Here is a 24,532-nt window from a genome sequence, read left to right as displayed (position 1 = left end):
CGCCTGTCACCCGACGGCCCCGGGTTCGATTCCTGACTAGGTTAGGGGTTTTTAGTTGTAAATGATTAATATCCCTGGCCTGGGTACTGGGTGTTTGTGTCATCCTTAACATTCCTTTCCTCACATTCAACACTCTACACTTCCTTCATTCCACTTACATGCAGGTTCATATCACATGATGCAAGTAGGGGCCCTGAACAAATAGCATTTTAAAAAAATTATATATGGAGTTCACTACATGTTGTAATGCCGGCCCCGCGGTGTAGGGGTAGCATGCCTGCCACTTACCAGGAGGCCCCAGGTTCGATTCACGGCCAGGTCAGGGATTTTTACCTGGATCTGAGGGTTGGTTCGAGGTTCTCTCAGCCTACGTGATTACAATTGAGGAGCTATCTGGCAGTGAGATGGCAGCCCTGGTCTAGAGAACCAAGAATAACAGCCATGAGGATTTGTTATGCTGTCCACACGACACCTCATAATCTGCAGGTCTTCGGGCTGACCAGCAGTTGCTGTTGCGCCATGGGGTTTGGTTTTTTTATTACATGTTGTAATAATGTTTGATAATGCTGCAGTGTGGGAAATCCACAATGTGCGCTGGAAGACCAAGGCAATGTGTGTCTCGGTGCTAGCATCAACTCAGGTTGGGGTACAGAACTAATGGCGTGGGGGGGGCAGTTGAAAAATAAACACATAGAACAGAATGTTATAGTATTTTCTTATGCAGTACCAAAAATGTGAATTACAATCAGCTAACATCTTGGTTGCATCAGTGTGTATCATCTGTCCTGATATGCCATTATGCAATTGGCTTTACATTGCACCGACACAGATAGGTCTTATGGCGAAGATGGGACAGGAAAGGGATAGGACTGGGAAGGAAGCGGCCATGGCTTTACTTAAGGTACAGCCCCAGTTTTTTCCTGCTGTGAAAATGGGAAACCACGGAAAACCATCTTCAGGGTGCCGACAGTGGGGTTCGAACCCACTATCTCCCGAATACTGGATACTGGCCGCACTTAAGCAACTGCAGCTATCGAGCTCGGTGATATGCCATTATGATGGTTGTCATGTTTGCAAAGCACATCTCACACAGTGGCTTCTTCAGTTTTGAAATGAAATCGAAGTCACGTAGATTGAGGTATGAACATGGAGAATGTTCAAAGACTTCTCATCCCTCCCACTGTACAAGGTACCTGATAGCGGATACAGTGTGGCCTGTAGCTTTATCGTGGAGGAGTATGGCGTTGTCCATTAGTACTTGACATTTCCACCTAGTGTACAATGCAGATGGCCTCCAGAAATGTGCAGTGGTACTAGGCATTGAGGTTTGGCCCTCACAAGTGGGATGACACTCAAGAACACCTCAGCTATCATACACCGAAATGAGCATAGTCTTCAATCACTCAATCAGTCACTATTGATCTGCATTTAGGGCAGTCGCCCAGGTGGCAGATTCCCTATCTGTTGTTTTCCTATCCTTTCCTTAAATGATTGCAAAGAAATTGGAAATTTATTGAACATCTCCCTTGGTAAGTTATTCCAACACCTAACTCCCCTTCCTATAAAGAAATATTTGCCCCAATTTTTCCTCTTGAATTCCAACTTTATCTTCATATTGTGATCTTTCCTACTTTTGAAGACACCACTCAAACTTATTTGTCTACTAATTTCATTCCATGCCATCTCTCCACTGACAGCTCAGAACATAGCACTTATTACATGTAGCTAATCTCATGTTTAGACCTGTATTGAAATTTGCTATAATTTGCATACAAATTTGTATTTTTTATTTTCCTATTCCACCTTTTCAATACAATTGATTTTGTGTTGTTAGAAGTTCACATTGCTACAACACTACATTAAAAGGGACATGTATCGCTTGGTTTCAAGCATCCTCAGCCTTTGTAATTTATCTCAAGGTTAAGACTTGAGAATTTTAGCCAAATATCATTATTATAAAGATATTACTGTGTTTTGGACATCAGTGTTATTAGAATCAATGAATATTCCAATTTTAGCACTGTCATTTAAATTGTTAAACTGTCCATTGTGTTTAAAAATGCCTATGTTTATGTATTTTACCACTTAGTTTTTAGAATCGTAATTAAGTACAAATTAGTTATAAGCAAATTAACAATGACAGGTCTTAACTAACTCGTATTCTCTCTCTCCCTCTCTCTCTCTCTCTCACTCACTCACTCACTCACTCACAGAGTCCACAGAGGAAGGGTGGTTGGAGAGTAATTAGCTTGCAACCTTCTGTCTTTTTCTACCTATATATGCTGTAGAAGTTACAGCACTGTCTTAGAACTACAGTGTTAAAGATCACATAAATAGTGCCAAACATCCACAATCTGTTGAACTATGTATACCTGTTTCCTTGCCTTATGTACAGTAACATGGAATGTTATCATTCTTGCCTCTGCTTCTTGTAGGAGGCATTGTGATTATAAGCCCAGTATACTTTGTGTGTCTATTTCAGTGTATTTGTAATTGAGGGTAGGATAGGGAAAGATTCTCACCAAGATGAGTATGGTTCACATCATGCCCAAAGCATGAGGGGGGTTCTGAAATTAAAAAGAAGAAAGTAACTTTGGTGTCTGTTTAGGTGATAATTTTAATTTATGTTATCTAGGAACAATTCTTAATTGATGGTAATAAAATGTTTCATTTTTGCAGGCTGAATAAGCGTCTTGACAAATTATCCACCACAAAGTTTGGTTCTCAAGATTCAGGCCTGAACAGAGTAGGAATTGCTGTTCCTAATACAAACAGGCATGCTGTTGAAGGCTCTAACCCAGTTTGGAATGAAGACGTGGTACCTGACTACGATAATATGAGGTATATCCATTTCATAGTTATTAATTTGTAGGATTTCCCAGTCCATATTCTTTTGAAAATGTGTGATCATCTTGTTGCTTTTGTGGAACTTTGGTTCTAAAATGTGTAAGAAATTAATCACAGCATCATAATCATAATTTTCCATGATTCAGATCCAACCAGGTGAGAAAAGTATTGTTGGTTTCCATTATATCAATTCTTATCCATCAACACATTCCTGTTAGGTCCAGTTGTATTTACAAGATCCATCAGTCATATTCTGATCTCCCTCCACCCCTATTTTTTTCTGGCATTCTTTCTTCATTCATATCTCAAATATTTCTAAGCCATATTGGTTTCTTTTTCTCCATTTTCAAAATTGTTTTGGTGATTCTGAGACTCTCCTCAAGCATTATGATTTGTATCCTTGATGAATGAAAGGTATGTCCCTTAGATAGTTCCTTGTCTTTGAGCTCAACCCTGACCTTATAAGTATCATTGATCTTTATGAACTCATTTAGAATACATAGTCATTACCACCCACATTTATCTCATTGTTGGTTCATAGCTTATGTAATGTGTAAAGCTGCTGCTTAACAAGGATGTTCAAGAGAATGTTGTGGTGAGACTAGTTAATATGGATGGACATTCCCAGTTTTTTTTTAAACAATTGTCATAATTAGTACACTGAACCTATACAATTGTACATTATTCTTCTCCTCCTCCTTCTTCTTCTTCTTCTTCAATTCCTATCCAGTTCTCCACTTGGTTGGGTTATCAATCAAGGACCTCCATTGTTGCCGGTCTCTTCATCACTCCTTTTCCTGCTTCCAGTATTTCTTAACTATGTTTCATGCTCTCTTTTCTCTACTCTCCTCCACTGTAACCACCCACCTCTTTTGAGCCCTTCTTTGAGGTCTCTATCAATCAGTCACTACTGATCTGCATTTAGGGCAGTTACTCAGGTGGCAGATTCCCTATCTGTTGCTATCCTACCCTTTTCTTAAATGATTTCAAAGAAATTGGACATTTATTAAACATCTCCCATGGTAAGTTATTCCAATCCCTAACTCCCCTTCCTATAGACAAATATTTGCCCCAATTTGTCCTCTTGAATTCCAACTTTATCTTCATATTGTGATCTTTCCTACTTTTGAAGACACCACTCAAACTTATTCGTCTACTAATTTCATTCCATGCCATCTCTCCACTGAGAGCTCGGAACATGCCACTTATGTTAAATGTAAGAAATTTATTTCTTTTCCACCTATTCAATACAACTCAATATGTTAATGAGTTGCATTGAATAGGTGGAAGAGAAATACATTTCTTACATTTATCGTAAGATTACTTTCAATACGGATTCACAGTGATTTTCAGTACTTGTAACATGCCATTTTGTTGAGCAGCTCATCTCCTTTCTCCCACATCTTCCCAGTCCAAACTTTGCAACATTTTTGTAACGCTATTTTGTCGGAAATTACCCAGAACAAATTGAGCTGCTTTTCTTTGGATTTTTTCTTGTTCTTTAATCAAGTAATCCTGGTGAGGGTCCCATACACTGGAACCAAACTCTATTTGGGGTCTTACCAGAGATTCGTATGCCCTCTCCCTTACATCCTTACTGCAACCCCTAAACACCCTCATAACCATGTGCAGAGATCTGTACTCTTTATTTACAATCTCATTTATGTGATTATCTCAATGAAGATTACTATCTATAAATTACTATTGCTATCTATGAAGTAATTAATTGGACATTATAAATGGACTAGTAATATATCTTGTGAATAAAAGTTATGCTCTCCAGGTTTTATCCGGTATTCCAATGGAATCCAAAATTGTATTGTATTATTTCTTTCTTTCTTTCTTTCTTTCTTTCTTTCTTTCTTTCTTTCTTTATTTCTTTCTTTCTTTCTTTCTTTCTTTCTATCTTAATCTGTTTAACATCCAAGGTTGGTTTTTCCCTCGAACTCAGTGAGGGATCCCAACTCTACCCTCTCAAGGGCAGTGTCCTGCAGCGTGAGACTTTGGGTCGGGGGTACAACTAGGGAGCGGGACCAGCCCCTAGGTACTTACAGTGATCTCCATAAGGAACTTTCACTCCATCAACGCAGTAGTTAAAACTGAGAGGATTTTTCTTATTTTTGAAACTCACAACCTGTCTTTTAACCCTGTTTATCATCATACCAATGCTTGGTATCCATCTCACAACATTATCGAAGTCAGTTTGCAGTTGCTCATGATCTTATAACTTATTTATTACTCTATACAGAATAACATCATCTCCAAAAACCCTTATCTCTGATTCCACTTCTTTACTCATAGCATTTATTTATACACTCATTCATAAAAAACAGAAAACCTTGAAAGACTAGAGATAGGATGTTCATATTCACAGGACATGTTCATTAGTTTGTTCTGCAGAAATGATTAGTATTTCAGTCACCTAGATTCAGCATGTGTCCTGTTGCCTAGTAGGCACTCAGTCGTCCATGGGTACTGATAACTTGTTCAATGCATGATAGCATCGACGTGTATAAGGCGCGAATGGCGTTGTGGGGTATAGCCATCCATACTGCATTCACCTGGTTCCACAGTTCATCTTTGGTGGTTGGCATTGAGTCACAGCGCCACACCCGTCGTTTCACCATATCCCACACATTTCCGATTGGTGGCAAGTCCAGTGATTGGTCGAGCCAGGGTGACAGTCTGACATCCTATGACTACAAGAAGGCACGTGTTCGTACAGCAACATGTGGTCCCACATTGTCCTGCTGAAATGTGGCATCTGGGGTGTCGTGCAGAAAGGGTACTGTTACGGGTCGCAGGATGTCATTCACGTAGATCAAACTGGTCACAGTGCCCTGGACACGCACCAACTGTGATTTGTGGTTGTACCCAATAGCACCCCACACCATAAGGCCTCGAGTTGGCACTGTATGTCTTGTGCAAATCCAGTCAGTGTGATGCCTTTGCCACTGTGTGTGACAAACCAAAATGTGGCCATTATTTTCAAACAAGCAGAACCTGGATTCATCCAAAAACACTATCTGCTGCCATTCCTGTCCCCAGTGATGTTGTTCCATACACCATTGTAGTTTAGCATATTTATGCAGATTAGTCAAAGTTAGGCGGAGAAGTGGATGACGTGCTGGTAACCCAGACCGTAATAAACGGTGACAGACTGTCACTCCTGATAGTATGTGATGTGTTACACTCTTCCACTGTAGCGCCAGAGCCGAGGAGGACGCAGATCTGTCCTGCAATGCCATTCGTATGATGTGTCGATCTTCTCTGGGGGTTGTCTGGGTGGTGCGAGCAGACCCATCTCGTCATGTTCTACAGCCTTCTGTGAACCATTCTGTACACACCCGTTGCACTACTGATGTACTTCGGCCCACATGAGCAGCAGTTTCCCGGATGGATGCATCACGTTCTCTCATGCCAATAATGCGCCCTCTTTCAAACTCGCTCATTTGACGGTACAGTTTCTGCATACATCTGTGAGGCATCCTGCATGTTTGCTCAAGTCACATTGATCCATTACCTTCAGTTTATAGCGATGACGAGAGCCGCAGGCACATTTTACCAGACGGTGGTGATGCGCCGATATATCGATGTGGACCTTGAACCTGAGAGTCGACATGGTTCAAATGCTAACCATTTCTTCAGAACATACTAATGCAAATGTTCTGTGAATGTTAACTTCCTATCTCTAGTCTTTCAAGGTGTTCTGGTTTTTTTGAACATGAGTGTATAAGAAAACATAAAGGTCCAATCATACTACCTTGAGGAATTTCCCTCTTAATTATTACAGGGTCAGATGAAGCTTTGCCTACTCTAATTCTCTGAGATCTACTTTCTAGAAATAGTTCAACCTATTCAGTCACTCTTTTCTCCAGTCCAATTGCACTCATCTTTTGCCAGTAGAGTCCCATGATTCACCCTATCAAATGCCTTAGACAGGTCAATCGCGATACAGTCCATTTGCATTACAGACTATGAATCTCATGTTTTGTACAATTTTGTAAGACAGCCCATTTGACTTCCTGAATCCAAGATATCTGCTATAGCTTGCTGGAATCCTACAAGTAGATCTTCAGTAGAATAACCTTTCATAAACCCGAACTGCCTTCTATCAAACCAGTTATTAATTTTGCAAACTTGTCTAATATAATCAGAAAGAATGCTTTCCCAAAGCTTACATTCAATGCATGTCGAACTGACTGGCCTGTAATTTTCAGCTTCACGTCTATCACCCTTTCCTTTATACACAGGGGCTACTATAGCAACTCTCCATTCATTTGGTATAGCTCCTTCTTGCAAACAATAATCAAATAAGTACTTAAGATGTGGTACTATATGCCAACCCATTGTCTTTAGTATATCCCCAAAAATCTTATCAATTCCAGCCACTTTTCTAGTTTCCAACTTTTGTATCTTATTGTAAATGCCATTGTTGTCATAGGTAAACTTTAATACTTCTTTAGCATTAGTCTCCTCCCCTATCTGGACATAATCCTTGTAACCAACAATCTTTACATACTGCTGACTGAATACTTCTGCCTTTTGAAGATCCTCACATACACACTCCCCTTGTTCATTAATGATTCCTGGAATGTCCTGTTTGGAATCTGTTTCTGCCTTAAGGTACCTATATATAGCCTTCCATTTTTCACTAAAATTTGTATGACTGCCAATTACGCTTGCTATCATGTTATGCTTTCTCTTCTTGATTTCTTTTTAAATACTTTCTTTTGGAATTCAGTTTTTTCCCATGCTCATCATGTATGCATACCATTTCAGCTTGCTTGTTTCTTGCTTTACCTCTAGTTCTGAAACTTCAGTCTTCTTTCTAATCTCTTAATTTCTGGTTGTATCTTTTCTAGTCTTCCCTACAATACCTCTAAGAAATTTCATCTTGAATGCCTGAACTTTCTTCTCATCTTGTTTTGTTCTGGCCTTGCATCTGCTGAATATCATAATCAATATATAATAGGTCAAATGTATTTTCTTGAAACTTCTTGATTCTCCAGTATACCCCTCATACTCTGGTAAAAACCATTTGCTTCTACTCTCTTTCCAGTCTCCTCAGTTATCTTACCATCTTCTGTGATTACATTTCCCAAGTATTTAAAATTCTCATAACATTTGCTGTATTGGTTTTCTGTTTACTTCTATCTTCTCCTCTCCTTCCTTCCTTCCTTCCTTCCTTCCTTCCTTCCTTCCTTCCTTCCTTCCTTCCTCTTGTCATCACTACTATTTTACTCTTCTCTGTGCTTATTCTCATTGCAACCTTCTTTCATTGGGCTCCATACATTAACTTATTCCTGTACTTCCATTTCATTTTCTCACCATATCATATCACTATGTCATCTGCAAGTAGTAGAGCCTTTGCTGTGTTTCTGCCCATCTTCTGTTTTATACCCTATTTTAGATCCCATCATCAATCAGTAAAACTCTGTTAAGAAGTTTTTCAAGGGACAAGTCAAAAAAAGAACTTCTTAATCAGGAAACTTCTTAAACAGGATAAAGCCTGAAAACTTGTACCCTAAAATACAATTGAAACACATAGCCGGCAGATTTCCTTGTTTGTGAATGATACAAAAATGGGCTGATATATAAGGGGCAGTTAAATGAAACGGAACACAATTGGAACTGAGGAAAAGTTCAACCTATTCAATACTAAGTATTCTGTATAAGATGTTTACAACATGTTATTTATTAGTTTAAAGTACCGGTTTCGACGCATACTAGCGTCATCTTCAGCTTGAAGTTACAAGATGGACAGGATACATAACATATTACTGTATACAATAAACATGCAATACAGAGTACAATTGGTTACAATTTTACATTTAGGACTAAATAAACAATGGATAAAATATGATGGAGTGATGTAACGCATTACAGGCACTATAGTCTAGTATGGTACATTGGTGTTGTATAATAAAAGTTGGTGAGTGAGAGTAAAAGTCCACATTTCTGTTAATATCAATGAAGATATAAGTCAAGGTCCAGTATAATGTATGGTTGGTAAGGCCATCTGATATTTGTTTTTAGTCAGTACACCTTAAGTTGGGATTGAATGAGGTTGAATGAGGTTGAATTTAAATTAAAGTTGTCTCAGCTCAATAGTGAAGCCTTGTTCAGTGTACTTGTTCTGCATTGTGAGAAGATTTTTACTCTCACTCACCAACTTTTATTATACAACACCAATATACCATACTAGACTATAATGCCTGTAATGCGTTACATCACTCCATCATATTTTATCCATTGTTTATTTAGTCCTAAATGTAAAATTGTAACCAGTTGTACTCTGTATTGCATGTATATTGTACACAGTAATATGTTAAGTATCCTGCCCATCTTGTAACTTCAAGCTGAAGATGACACTAACATGCATCGAAACCGGTACTTTAAACTAATAAATAACATGTTGTAAACATCTTATACGACATACTTAGTATTGAATAGGTTGAACTTTTCCTCAATTCCAATTGTGAATCTCAGTTCAATACCAAAGAATGAAGTTTTTAACTTATAATGAAACTGAACACTCGTCGTAACACACATCCTGCGTGAAAGGTGGCAACACTGTTATTACATATCGATACTGTCATCGCTGTGGTAGAAAAACTGCATAGTGACAACTCACGGACGCATGCAATTGTTGGGTTATGTCTTTGTTGGTGCGCGGACTGGTCTGGCGTGTTTGTTCATCTGTAGAAATGGAGGCAAGCAAAGAAGAGCAGAGAAGTCTGGTTCGTTTTCTGGTGACTGAGGGTGCTGGAGTATGCAAAACTCATAATCGCATGTCTGCTATGTATGGTGAACACTGCTTGTCCATGACAAGTGTGAACGAGTGGCATAGAAGATTCCAAGAATCCCGTATCACTGTAAGGTGATGCACGCCCAGAACAGATTCTTCGAGCCGTTACTCCTGATGTGATAGGGTGAGTTGATGGCCTAATCCAGGAAATCTGATGAATCACAGAGTTAGAAATTATTGTTCAGATTGGCATTAGCCATGGCTCTGTGCATGTCATTATCAAAGATCACTTGCATTTCCACAAAATTTGCACACAGTAGGTTCCATGTCAACTGACAGAGGGACAAAGATTGACAGAATAGTGTCATGTCTGAGTCATCTGTAGTGGTACCATGACCAAGAGTATGTGTTTCTGTCCCGTATCGTCGCAGGGGATGACACATGATGCCACCATTTCGAGCCCAAGAGCAAACGGCAAAGCCAACAATGGAAACACCGCAATTCTCCCCTGCCAAAGAAATCCAAAGCTGTTCACACTAGTTCCGGTAAATTCACGATGAACTTCTTCTATGACTGCAGGGGTCCTCTGCTTGTTGACTTCCTTGAGCATGGAACTACAATCAATGCTCAGAGCTATGAAGACTCTTTGCAGAAACTGCGGCGTGCCAAGTCAAAACACCATGGAATGCTGTTAAACGGAGTCATCCTGTTGCATGATAATGCTCGCCCCCATACTTTCAATCTGGCAATGGCTATGCTTCAGCGATTTGGTTGGAAAAATTTCAACATCCTCTGTATAGCCTGGATCTTTCGCCTTGCGATTTTCACATTTTTGGTGCCCTGTAGAAAGACATTCGTGGACGTCGGTTTCATTCAGACGACGAATTGCAAGAGTGAGTGCGGTTGTGAATCTATCAGTGACCTACTTTTTTCTACAAAGCTGAAATTGATTGCCTCATCTTCCAGTGGGATAAATGTATTAACGCTTTTGGTAATTACTTTTGAATAAAGCCATTTCATGGTCACATTGTAATGGGTGTTCAGTTATAATTTGACTCTCCCTTTTGTGTGTGTGTGTGTGTGTGTGTGTGTGTGTGTGTGTGTGTGTGTGTGTGTGTGTGTGTGAGAGAGAGAGAGAGAGAGAGAGAGAGAGAGATATGGTGTTGGTGTCATCACAGCATGACTTTGCATAACCTTGGCAAGCACGGACTGGCTTGGTGATGTCAGTGTCAAGCGCATGAATGATCAAACAAAGAGTGCAACTTCGCAGAAACAGGAGAGTTCTAAATATGAGCTGCCTAGCACAGATGTTTTACATGTCAAGGGGCTCTAAAATCTGGACTGTTTAACTGGGAAAACTTTCTGTAAATACCAGGAAACTTTAAATGGGAAAAGTATACAATTATCTTAATGTGGCCAATCAAGGGACTGAGAATTTCACATGTCTTAGGTGGGAAAACTTATTATGCGGGAACTTCTTAACCAAGTTTTACTGTATCTTCAGTTCATTAACTGATGAGATAGCTCAAAGACACTGTCACTAATGGCTTTAAAAATGAAATGTGAGTCAAAACAATCAGCATGTGTGCATGAGCCTGTTACTCTCTTTTCCCCTACACTAATTTCTTTATTCACAAGTAGAGGCCAGAATAAAGTTTAAGCATATGATAGTATAAACTTGGTCACTTCCTTTTCCATCTTCCCTCTTTTCTCCCTCTGTCATTAAAATGTTTCCCATGCCCTCTAGCCTAAAGCATTACCTCATACAGAATTCTTCTACTCTTGATAAACTAGAGAAATGCTATGTTAGTTGGAGTATGAAAATGTTGTTATATATAACTAGCTGAAGCCGTCAAGATACGATGGTCAATGGAGTAATTATTTAATTGAAGGATATCCTTATATATGGCATTCCTTGTACCTTATTTTTTTTACAACTTTCTTGACTGTTGATAAACCATAATAGATATTTTATTTGAACCTTCATTGACTTGTCTAAATCTATTAAAGAAACTACTAAGTTTCTTTAATAAACTTTCTTGATGTCGCACCAACATAGACAGGTTTTATGGCAATGATGGGATAGGAAATGTCTAGAAGTGGGAAGGAAACAACCGTGGTCTTAATTAATATACAGCCCCAGCATTTGCCTGGCATGAAAATGGGAAAATGGGAAAGCCTTCAGTAGAGTTCGAACCCACTATCTCCTGAATGCAAGCTGATAGCTACGTGACCCAAACTGTGCAGCTACTTTCTCAGTGCATTCCTTGTACAATTACCTTTTGGCACTATTGCAACTTTAAAATATCGCTCTCTTGACATTGCAACATTTAACTGGCCATGGTTGAAAACTGGCTGAGGTAAAGAGAGACCTTGAGGTTTATTGATCGTGATACAAAATGCCATGCAAATTGGAAATTGCTGCCTCATGAAAGAAAATGGAAGTGTTTTATTGGAAGTTTTTCAGTCAGTTTGAGGGATTAGAGTATTCTGTGCTTTATCACAACTTATTATTTCCAAATCTAAACAATTTTTGTACATAATTCTTACAATTAGACCCTAATCTGGTTCCATTTAGGAGTCATTGGGAAATCTTCAGATTTCTAGGTAACATAATTATGGCTCCAATTTTTAGAATAAAAATATGTGGAGGCAAACCGTTAACTCCAAGGAATTCAAGAATTATGTAGGTAACTGAAGTAGCTAGCTTTCATCTTCAGTATTATTGATGCTAATGAATGGTTCTGAACTACCAGGTATAAGCCCAATGACTTCCAAAATAATTCATTAAGAATGGCAACTTTCGAGAAAATGATGACATCTTTTGCAGAAGTGAACTTTTTGCTATAAATTTCAATCATGACATCATCATGTGCTAAAATTCTGGCTTATAGTTCAATAACATTTGATCTGTCACCATCTACAGAGGGATAGTCGCCATTACCAATTTCCTGCAAAAAATCAGTGAATTCAATATTTTTGTGCTTTTGACTGCATATTTTTATGTAAGCAGTGTATTTTGAAGAAGGGTCAAAGATGAGACTATTAATTACAATTATAAATAATTGTTTGGCAATAAACATGTGGAAAAACAGACAAAACCTTTATGACATCTTCCCCAAGACCAGTAATTTTCCCACCAGAAGAAATGGAATGTTGTTACCTACGATATATTTTACAAGAGGATTCGCACACAATAATGAATGACCTTTTGCCATTGGTGCTTTATCCCTTATTGAGCTGTGCTAATTGACTATCATCAGCTACTTTGGAATTTAATTTTAATCCAGACACTGAACTTTCATTTAAATTTAGAGGAATTTTGAATGTAATGTGTACTGTTCAACCACTGGGCAGCAAAATAGCGGCTATTTCTGTCCATGTTGCTGATATAACATGAAGTCCTAAATTGAAGCACTTTTGTATTATATACCCTAAATGTTTTTCTAGTGCACCCCCCCAGGACCATCGATGAAAATTGCATTCTTGACATTTGTATTGTTTTGTTGAAGCATGTCAATGATTTCATTAATAATTGAAAGTTGTTCCTGATTTGTTATGAGTACTGTGATGGCTAAATTGAAATTGAAAATTAGCACATTAGTATGACACGGAGAATAGACTCACTTCACTAACTACCGGAATGGAAGAGGTTAAGTGACAAAAAGATTAAATTATCATCTTTGTTTTTCCTGTGTTTATCTGGCTTTCTTGTGATCAGTACCATTCTCAATGAGTGTTGATGCCCCCCTTCTGATGAATCTAGAAAGGAGAAACTAGCTCATAGAAATGAATGTAGAAGAACTGGGATATATCAGGAGGGAACCTACTCATCTAGTTGAAGACTGTAGTATATGAAGATGTGGAGACTGTCTTGATCCTTTTGTGTTTTCATATTTTGTTGTTGTCCCATTTAAACTGCTCCTTCTTATGATGCTGATTTGACATTGTTTTTATCTTAATATGTGTTCCTTTTCATGTTCCTATCTTTCTCTAAATGATTTGATTTGATGTGTTCTTTTCCATTTCATGAAAAATAGCCTCATAACTGAAGTAAAATTTCTGTACCTATAGTTGCAGACTCCATCAGTGATCTCTTTGCTGACCTTTCCCTTGATTAGCAATATTAATCTTTCTATATTGACCCTTACAACAAATGTTTATATAGAAAGGAACAAGAAAGGAGCACTGACCTACTATTCCATTGTGCTCATCCTATTGCATGTCCCTTTCTTGTTCCTGTCTCTAAGACTTGATGTGACACATTTTTGTTCCTTTCCAATACTGACAACGAACATTCTTAACCCATTCTGGTCTGGGCCTGAATATCCCTAACAAATATTCTGGACTGGGAATTTTTAAGGATTAAACATTTATATATATCTGTCCCTATAGGAGATATTTGCTTGATTCCTTTTGCTTTGTACTTGTTTGAGCATCTAATAATAAAAAATGTTGTTTGTTTCACATCAGCTATGACTTGATATTTTAAAATTGTTTATATATTATACCATGTTCTCCGAATGAAAAAAGTGTGACGGATTATTAGGTAAGTACAGTTTTCTGAAATACTGTAAAATAATGTAAAATGTGCATTGCAATTACAAAATGATGTCAATAATTAAAATGATATAAAAATAATAATTGTTTGATAATAATACTGCAGTAACAACAATAACGAAAATGGGAGCTCTTATGAAATTTTAATTATATATTTTTATGTGATGATAGTGCGTAGCTGTGAGCTTGCATCCAGGAGATAGTGGGTTCGAACCCCACTGTCGGCAATCCTGAAGATGGTTTTCTGTGGTTTCCCATTTTCACACCAGGCAAATGCTGGGGCTGCACCTTAATTAAGGCCACGGCCGCTTCCTTCCCATCCCTAGGCCTTTCCTGTCCCTATCTGTGTCGGTGCGATGTAAAGCAAATAGCAAAAGAATGTGATGATAGTGGTTTGAAAGGCAATATTAATGAAGATACTCAGAGTAAAGATGATATTGAAGGTATGGAATTATAATTTCATACACAAATGAAAATATTATTGACATCCAAATATGAATTCAAAACAACTTCTTACATTCCATTATGATTGAAATTTGTTTTAGAGCCTACCACATGTTCTCACGCATTTCAGATTTGTGTGAACACATATGAATGTCTACATGTTAGGAAAGTTTTTATTTTTCTACATATGAGGGATTACGATTACATAAAATATTGAAAATATCACTTTTATCAAGCATTTGTTTGCAGTGAGAAGCCATGTTTTAGGGCATATTGAGTGAATAAATTAATTCCATCCCCCTGGTCTAAGGAGTTTGGACAGCCAGAGTAGGGGACTGCCTGTAGGGGTGAAGTACAGTGGGGACTTCGAGGGCCCTGGGACCGCTAAGGTAGCTGTGAAGGCCCTTCAGGAACTCTGAAAAGTGGTGGCAAAAGGGGCTCTGGTTAAGACGCAGCAGGCCCGTTATGCTACTTAGGTTCCAGAATGGGTAAAATAAATAAATAAATAAATAAATAAATAAATAAATAAATAAATAAATAAATAAATAAATGCAATGTAAAGTTTAATCTTACACCAGTTGTATAGTATCATCATCATCATCATCATCATCATCAGTTTTCCACTCCAGTTGCCCGGGTGTGGTTTACGAGCACTGTCCACTTCTGTCTGTCCATGTACCACTCTTCTCTCAAGACGACATCCCAGCTGACTCCTCTTGGTCCTATGTCCTCTTTCACTTGGTCCAGCCATCTCTTCCTAGGTCTTCCTACCGGTCGTGTACCGGCCACAACTGTGTATAGTCATTGTTTTGCTGTCCTTCTATCGTCCATTCATTTGATATGGCCAAACCATTTCAAATGGGCCCTTGTCACTTTTTTATTCAGGGATGGGTACACACCAGCTTCCTCCCTTATTCTTTCATTCCTTACCCTGTCCCTTTTTGTCTTCTGTACCATAGTTCTTAGGAACTTCATTTCTGCGGCTTGTAGTTTGCTATCCACTTGTTGGGTTGTTGTGCAGGTTTCTAGGCCATATGTTTTATGGGGGTGAAGTATGATTGGAATAGAATCTGCTTTGATCTTAAGGGAACTTAATAGTGATAGTATCATTTGAAGTAATTCCACATACTGTATATCAGTTGACTATATTTGTAAGTAGTACAGGAGATATTATAACTAGAATTTTGTAAACAATATAAATTTATTAAGGATGAGCTGTGTGTTTAATAGAAACAATTGTTAGCGTACATTGTATAATATTGTATTATAGGATAATTTTCTTCTCTTGTTAATTTAATATTTAGTGCTTGACAATAATGTATTTTAGTGTACCATTTGCCACTGAGGTAGACACCTCATTTGCAAATAAAGAGATTTTGATTTGACAACATCCACTAATCCACACTCGTCCAAAATATCGTAAATTCTCTGACATAGGGAGTTAATACTGCCATCTGTTCAAATACTCTTGTAACTAATACATGAAGAAACATGATGCAGCCACTAGAATGTGTGCATAGCTTGTCCTCGATTCTTAGTAATATTGACTTGTGAAATCTTTACATCAGATGTTTCACCTTTACAACAAGTTAATAATTAACAACAATATGAGCTCAAATATGAAATTTATTACATCAAATCAAATCAAAATCTCTTTATTTGCAAATGAGGTGTCTACCTCGGTGGCAAATGGTACACTAATATACATTATTGTCAAGCACTAAATATTAAATTAACAAGAGAAGAAAATTTTCCTATAATACAATATTAGACAATTTATGCTAACAATGTTTTCTATTAAATACACAGCTCATCCTTAATAAATTTATATTGTTTACAAAATTCTACTTATAATATCCCCTGTACTACTTACAAATATAGTCAACTGATATACAGTATGTGGAATTACTTCAAATGATACTATACAACTGGTATAAGATTAAAATTTACATTGCATTTATTTATTTACTTTTTTTTTTTTTCCCCCCCCGTTCTGGATCCTAAGTAGCATAACGACCTGCTGCGTCTTAACGAGAGCCCCTTTTGCCACCACTTTTCAGAGTTCCTGAAGGGCCTTCACAGGTACCGTAGCGGTCCCAGGGCCCTCGAAGTCCCCACTGTACTTCACCCCTACAGGCAGTCCCCTACTTTGGCTGTCCAAACTCATTAGACCAGGGGATGGAATTAATTTATTCACACACATTTTTTTATTTACAATAACCTGCACTGGTCGAATGCCCTCTAACACTTCATTTATTTTCTCCGTTGCTGTTTATTCTCTTCTTGAATATCTGTACAGATTTTGGAAAAGGATCAAACACTACCCCTGGTAAACTGTTCCACTCCTTCACACCCTTCCCAATGAATGAAAATTTACCCCAATCGCTTCTGCTAAAATTCCTTCTAATTTTATATTTGTGGTCAGTCCTGCCGATATAATTATTTTCCAACTGAAGCCTCTCATGGATATCTCCCCATGCTTCTTCTCTTGTATAGGCTCTATATAATCCTATAAGTCTAGTTTTCTCCCTTCTCTTACTTAAAGTTTCTCACCCAAGTTCCTTTAACATTTCTGATACACTACTCTTTCTCCTGAAATCCCCTGTTACAAATCTTGCTGCTTTCCTCTGCACACTATCTATTTCTTTTATTAGGTATTCTTGGTGAGGATCCCAAACACTGTTTGCATATTCCAATAATGGACGAACCATACTCAAGTAACTTTTTTCTTTTAATTCTTTGTTGCATCCTTTAAGTAGCCTCATTATGACATGTAACGATCTGTATGCTTTCCCAACAATGTCATCAATATGACCCTTCCAGTGCAAATTACTTTCAAATCTCACACCTAAGTATTTGCACTTGCCATCTTTTGGGATAACTACCTCATCCAAATTATATTCAAATTCAGTTTTAAAACTCCTGTTTGTAAAAGTTGTAACAGTTGATTTGCCTCCATTAACCTTCATATTATTTTCTTCAACCCATTGTTGGATACTTTCAAGGTCCCTTTGTAATTCTGAACAATCCTCATTGTTGTTTATTTCCCTATAAACAATTATGTCGTCTGCATACAATCTTATTTTTGATGTTATATTGTTCCCTAAATCATTTGCGTATATTAAGAAAAGTAACGGACCAATTATACTACCCTGTGCAATTCCCTTCCAAACTTTCTCTTCCTGAGATACATTATTTCCTACTTTGACTTTCTGAACCCTTGAATTTAGAAATGTTTTTATCCAACGTGTAACCCTTGCGTCCAATCCCATTCCCTCCAATTTCTTTTATAATATTCCATGTTCCACTCTATCAAAGGCTTTGGAAAGATCTATGGCTATGCAATCTAACTGACCTCCTGAATCCAACTGATCTGATATGTCCTGCTGAAATCCCACCAGTTGTGCCTCACAAAAAATTTCTTTCTAAATCCATACTGGCTCCTCATGAACCAATTTTTATCATCACATATCCCTCTGATGTACTTCGATATTAAACTCTCCAGTATTTTACAAACTATACTGGTCAGGCTGATTGGTCTGTAGTTCTCTGGTTTCCTTTTATCACCCTTTCCTTTATAAATTGGTATTATTATAGATTCCTTCCATTCCTTTGGTATTACACTATTATTTATGACATAGTCAAAGAGAAATTTTAAATAAGGCACTATGTACCACCCCATTGTCTTTAATACCTCCCCAGTAATTTGATCACTTCCTGCTGCTTTTCCTTGCTGAAGCAGTTGGATTTCTCTGAAAATATCTTTGTTTGTGAATGAGAAGCTTCTTGTTTCCCTCTGTGTCTCTCCCTCTCTATCTTCTGTTTCGGTTTCCAACTCTTGACAATCATCTACTGAGTCTCTAAATTCCCTACTAAATAGGTTTGCTTTCTCAGTATCTGTTAAATAGTGTTCACCCCCTTCTCCCACCATTGCAGGAATTTGGATTCCTTTTCCTTTTTGATTCCTGATATATGAATACAGCTTTTTCCATTTCCCTTTGTGGTCATTACCCTCTTGAAGTATGCCATTCATATAACTCTCTTTTGCTTCCGTTTTCACTCTATTCAGTTCCCTCATTAGCTGTTTTCTAGTTTCTCTACTCTCCCTACCTTCTTTGATTTTCCTGTTTACTATTCTACATTTTCTTTAATTTTCTTATTTCCTTTGTATAATAAACAGGGTCTGAGGTTGTTTTACCCTTCTTAACAGGTACAAATCTCTTCTCTCCTTCCCAAATGATTCCTTTAAATTTAGCCCAAAGTGTATCCACGTTACTCCCTTCACTTATCCAACAACTGAATTGTGATTTAAGGTAAGTCCCAAATTCATCAACTTTATTTTTTCTGTACGTCTTGTGTAACCCTCTTATTAAGCCTTTTTGGTACAAGTCCTACATCCATTATTACAGCCTTATGGTCTCCTATTCCTTCAATTACCTCAGTTTTATCAACAATTTCCCATGGTTTAACCAAGAATACATCTAGTAAGTTATTGAGACGAGTCAGTTCTTGTACTACTTGTGTAAATCCTCCCTCCCAAATTAACTTATTTGCCAGTTTCTGTTCATGGGCTTCACTTGCAGCTCCATTCCATTCAACTTCAGGCAAATTTAGATCTCCCCCAATTATTACCATATCATTATTATTGTTTTTACGAGTATAATCTATTATTTTCTCAAAGATTTCCATGTCTCTTTCCTCTCTTCCAGGCCTGTATGTTCCTATAATTCCCACCTCCTCCATATTATCACAAACTAATTTTATCCCTAATATTTCATCCCTTTCATCAGTAAACCATTCATGTGAACAAAATGTTTCCTTCACCAGAATAAACACCCCCCTCTCTTTTTATCTCCTCGGTCTCTACGATAGACTGTGTACCCTTCTGGAAATACTTCTCTATTACCCACCCCTTCTTTCACATGTGATCATAGTGAATAGTAAAACCTTACTATTGACTATGCTCGCAGCGCAACGTGAACATCATTATGGTGCTGTAAGTTATGCTTGCAATTAGACTGGAGTGTGTTGACCAACAAGAAATTGATTCGAACATCATATTATGTGTTATATCACACATGAGTCATATCATCGCTAATTTCTCTCCAAAATGACTGTAATTCAAATCCTGGTTAATACATGAAAGATTTTCTAAACCAAAGTGTCTGATCTGTTTGGTTAAGTTTCCATATAAAACTGTAGATCCTGTGATTGTGATCAGAAATATTAAAGTTATCAAAAGTTGGAAGCTTTCTTGATTTTATTTTGAAGTGCCATTTACCAGTGTCTCTGCCTTTGTCAACCAGGTTTTGCAAATCCAAGCAATTGTGTCTTTGAGTTTCCTAAAGAATCAATAACACCAAGATATACCAGTTTTAGCTCTTGTAATGAAAAGGATTTATGTAAACCTTGAGTAAACATTTGTTGTCAGAGGTTAGACGAATTTCTGGGAGGTAATACTTTCAGTGCTGACTACTGTTAAATATATGCTGCTCTTTTTGTTGGAATTTGTTCATTTGTCACTCAATGATATATTATTATATTTCTAGAAATATTTATGGTACTATTTTCAGTTTATTAATATAACATTTTGTCCTCATCTCCGCTTGCATAGATATAATGATACTTCCTTCATTATTGTTTTAAAACAGAGACTTACAAATTAATTTGATTCATGTACGTGAAGACATGCACAAGATGTACAGTAGCTATTTAGTTGAGAGCTTCTTTATACACATAAAGTCTCACAGACATTTTTGCAGAAATATTTCTACTCTATAGTTATTTTTTATATATATATATATATATAATGTAAGGACTTCTTTAACAATTTAGGCAGCATTAAGCCAAGTCTCAGGAATGCTCTTCCTGTAATCTAGCACAGTGTTTCTCCTACACTGAAGAAAATGGAAATTGCAACACCCAGAAGGAGTGATACTACATTGCTGCAATTGAACATGCGGGACGAGTGTTCGGTTGTGATTCAATGATTTCACTTTCAGGTCTCTCTGACTGCAAGTTTGGACAACAATCAATGCGGGATGTGTCCACCACGAGCTGCAATACATTGATGAATTTGTCGAGGCATGGAGTCAATAGGGTCCTGGATCACTTCCTGAGGAATTGTGCCCCATGCTTGCTGCACTGCACGGATCATTTGTTCCAGAGTTGTGGGTGGCTGAGGACGGTTGGCCAGTTGTCGACCCATCATGTCCCACACATGCTCAATAGGACTGAGGGTCCGGGGATCTGGCGGGCCATTCTAAGGTTGTGATATCTTGGAGAGCTTCTCTGGAGATGCGTACAGTGTGAACCCGGGCATTGCCCTGCTGAAACATCCCATTAGCAATGTTTGCCATCATAGGGACAACCACTGGATTGAGTACCCTATCAACGTACTGTCGAGCAGTCATAGTGCCCTCAACAAGCACTAATTGTGATTTCACATTAAAGCCAATAGCTCCCCAGACCATAATGCTTGGTGTTGGCCCTGCGTGCCTCTCGACAATAAGATCTGAGCGGCCCCTCTCCCCGGTACGTCGGCGCACACGATTCTGGCGATCACTGCGGGCAAGACAGAAGCACGATTCATCACTAAAGACGACCCTTTGCCATTCGTCGATGCACGTCGGATCTTTCTCGACACCAGGCCAGCCTTACACGTCACTGTTGTGGGGTCAATGGAACACCTTCTGCAGGGAGACGGGCTCGTAAGCCAGCTGCACGCAGGAGATTATCAACTGTTTGTTGTGTAACGTGGGGTGCCACAGCTGCTCGAATTTGTGCTGCTGTTGCATGGGGATCCATCCAGGCCATCCGAATGATGCGGCGATCCTCTCTCACAGTTGTCTGTCACGCTGGGCCTGTGCTAGGTCTACGAGTGTGGGTACCTTCATTTGACCACTGCTGCCATACATATTGTACCGTAGATGCCTGTGGGCCAACACGTGCAGCGACAGTCCTTAGCGATAATCCTGCCTCACTCAGCCCAATTATCCGAGCCCTCTCAAACAGCGACAGTTGTTAATAGCATGCTCTTCTCTGTCGTCAAGGCATGTTTGACAGGGCACTCTTCACTGCACAGACTGCAAGTCATCTACGCTACACCAGAGTCCGTATACCGGAGTTGATTCCTCCGTGACCAATCACGTGGGGAGACCTGTAGCAACAATCCAATGGGTCTGAAACTTTGATCGTTTACATACCTACATGGCATTGTTCCATACCTTGAAAATCAACACAAACGACCAATGCCTTCATGGTGTTGCAATTTCCATTTTCTTAAGTGTATTAACAAATATAAAAACTCAATAATGAAGTTTTCAGAAGGAAACCATAAATTAATTTTGTCAGTTGAGAATCTTAAAATATCTAAGCTCCTTATGTTTTTTCAATAATGAAATTACCAGCACTTCACCCCATTGTAGCAGTTGGAATGCCACACCTTTCAAAGACACTGGGAGCTAGTGCACCACTGAGACACCACTGCAAGTCTACTTGGTAGCACAATGGAGTGACAGAGCACTAGGTGAAAAGTGAGTCTGCACTTGTATAAAAATATTCTTCCTTTGGCTATTATATAAAAAATTAAGTTCCCAGGCATTTATTCAAGTGGAGATACGCATCTCCCCTAGTGCACAGTTACTGGACTGTACTACAAAGAAGACTTGCGGTGAAGTCTCAGTGGCACACTAGCCACCAATGTCTTGGAAAGATTGGCAATCCAACTGATGAGCCCACTTTGACACTGGAGTGGAATGCTGGTAACTTCATGATTGAGAAAACCTAGAGAGCTTGAATACTTTAAATATAAAAACTGTTATTTTGAATGACGTTTTAAAGATAGGTACGTGGTCACACAGAATTTTTTGTAGAACTTGTTTTGCTTTGCAGTTCTTATGCATAGGCAACATAAGCCAAGAAATTGTTCGCATGGCAACATTTTTTAATTTGTTCTGCAGAAACTGTTTAGTGCTCGGCTTCCTTTAGTCACAGTTAAATATTTAATACACAACATCCTTCTATGGGCAATCCTCTCAAGGCAATAGTAAACATAGCATAAAAATCTGTCCAACAATTCGTGAGTTACAGTATACAGTATTATAAGCAAACACCAATACAGGAAGATGCTTAGTTACCGGGCTAGTAGGCTGTGCTGTTAGGGGCGCGTAGCTGGGAGCTTGCATCCAGGTGATAGTGGGTTCAAGCCCCACTGTTAGCAGCCCTGAAGATGGTTTTCTGTGGCTTCCCATTTTCACACCAGGCAAATGCCTTAATTAAGACTACGGCTGCTTCATTCTGAGTCCTAGACCTTTCCTATCCCATCGTTGCCATAAGATCTATCTGTGTTGGTGCGACATAAAAAAATTTTAAAAAGAAATGAAGAATATTCGTTTTATATATGGAGAGAGTATATTTGTTTACACTCAACTATTGCCACTTCCTGATGGATGCATCCAACTCTTAGCACAGTCCAGAGAAAGCTGTAGGTTGCACTGAAATCTCTGTCTCATCTACGGCTTTGACAGTATGAAAGCTTCTGAGGTATGAGTGGTATTGAGTAATAACATCGGGGCTTGAATACTGCATCTGGATGTTATGAAAGGTACTACTTATAGGGTCAGTCCTGCTGCAACAGCACGTTCTGACCCAGTGAGTAAAGCAATGGCAAACTACTTCACTCCTCAGCTTGCCTAGTATGCCTCATTATTGTGCTGCCATCAGGTTTTTCAGATTCTACAACTTTTGCATGGTGGTATTTGGTGATCCAGTTAGTCTCCACACTGATGTCTTTCACAAACATTTCTTTATAAATCATGAGTGATTTTTAACCCAGACTCCCTGAGTGATTCAAGAATTTTTATATATTTTCTTTTCATTCCAGCCAGGGAAGTGGAGACTCAGATCTCATTGGCATTGAAGACAGTCCTGAGTTCAATCCCCATTACAATGGTGCCAGCGATGGAGTGACCAATGGTAGTTATGTGCCAGACCATGAACTAGGGTTTCAGCGACGAGCTAGTTTAAATCCTCTGAGTAACTTGGCAGGAGACTCTGGGGTTCGGAGTGTCAGTATGAACGTTCAGTCACCATCATTTGATAGCATCGGTAACAATGATCATATGGCCAGCAACAGCAACTTCATTTTCCGTAGACCAGATTCTGTTCCTGCTACAGAACTATAATGGACATTATTTGTTAATTTGTAATTCATATCACTGAGAGCGTGTATATAGTATTTACATTGTTATAACAATAAACAGTATTACTGGAATGTTGTGTTTTCTATTATATCATCGTTTGTTTTATTTTAAATTTCAATAAGACCTTGTTATCTGCTGTTAGATGTAGATTCAAAATGTTGTAAATTTATTTCAATATTATCTTCAATTCTTTACATACCGGTACACTGAGTATTATATTGTATTATTATTTTAAAAACAAAACTATTCATGATAAAAGAGACTATTAATTATTGACTAGACATAAGAAATGCCAGAATGCACTATGAATGTAAATATGTGGATGATTTGGAGAAATGTATTTAAGTAAGCTCTTATAAAATATGAGAGAAGGTATCTCATAAAAAATAGATTTTGTTGTTTTAATTTAAAAACCTTGGCATTAACAATTATTTATATGTCTTGTGTATACAAATCTATTGTATAAAACATGCCAATGATATTGCAGTAGTTGCTGACTAGCAAGAAGAATGAATGTAATATTAATAGTACTGGTCGAAGTCCTATCTCAATGGCAACTCAAATTTAACATTTAGAAAAGGACTAAGACCATGATTATAAGCAAAGCCATTTAAATACTTGTATATATAAAATAACTTGTCCTAACTGACCAACCGACCGACCGACTGATTGACTATCGCCGAGCCAAAACTACTGGACATAAAGGAATTAAATTTTGGGGATACAT

The 24,532-nt window shown here is 38.2% G+C and overlaps 1 protein-coding gene across 1 annotated transcript in view; it reads left to right on the top strand.

Annotated features, from left to right (window-relative positions):
• The window catches only part of LOC136857948 (cadherin-AgCad1), a 452,227-nt gene extending 428,031 nt beyond the window's left edge, over window positions 1-24,196 (top strand). Inside the window, exons 32-33 of the mRNA XM_067137073.2 lie at window positions 2,680-2,841; window positions 23,487-24,196. Coding sequence (XP_066993174.2) covers window positions 2,680-2,841; window positions 23,487-23,787 — 463 coding nt within the window. The 3' untranslated portion in view covers window positions 23,788-24,196. The remainder of the gene's footprint in view (window positions 1-2,679; window positions 2,842-23,486) is intronic.
• The last annotated feature ends 336 nt before the right edge of the window (window positions 24,197-24,532 follow it).

This window comes from Anabrus simplex, chromosome 1, assembly GCF_040414725.1.
Source record: "Anabrus simplex isolate iqAnaSimp1 chromosome 1, ASM4041472v1, whole genome shotgun sequence".
Taxonomy (NCBI): domain Eukaryota; kingdom Metazoa; phylum Arthropoda; class Insecta; order Orthoptera; family Tettigoniidae; genus Anabrus; species Anabrus simplex.
The sequence above is the reverse complement of the archived record's forward strand: the minus strand, read 5'-3'. Positions and strand labels throughout refer to the sequence as shown.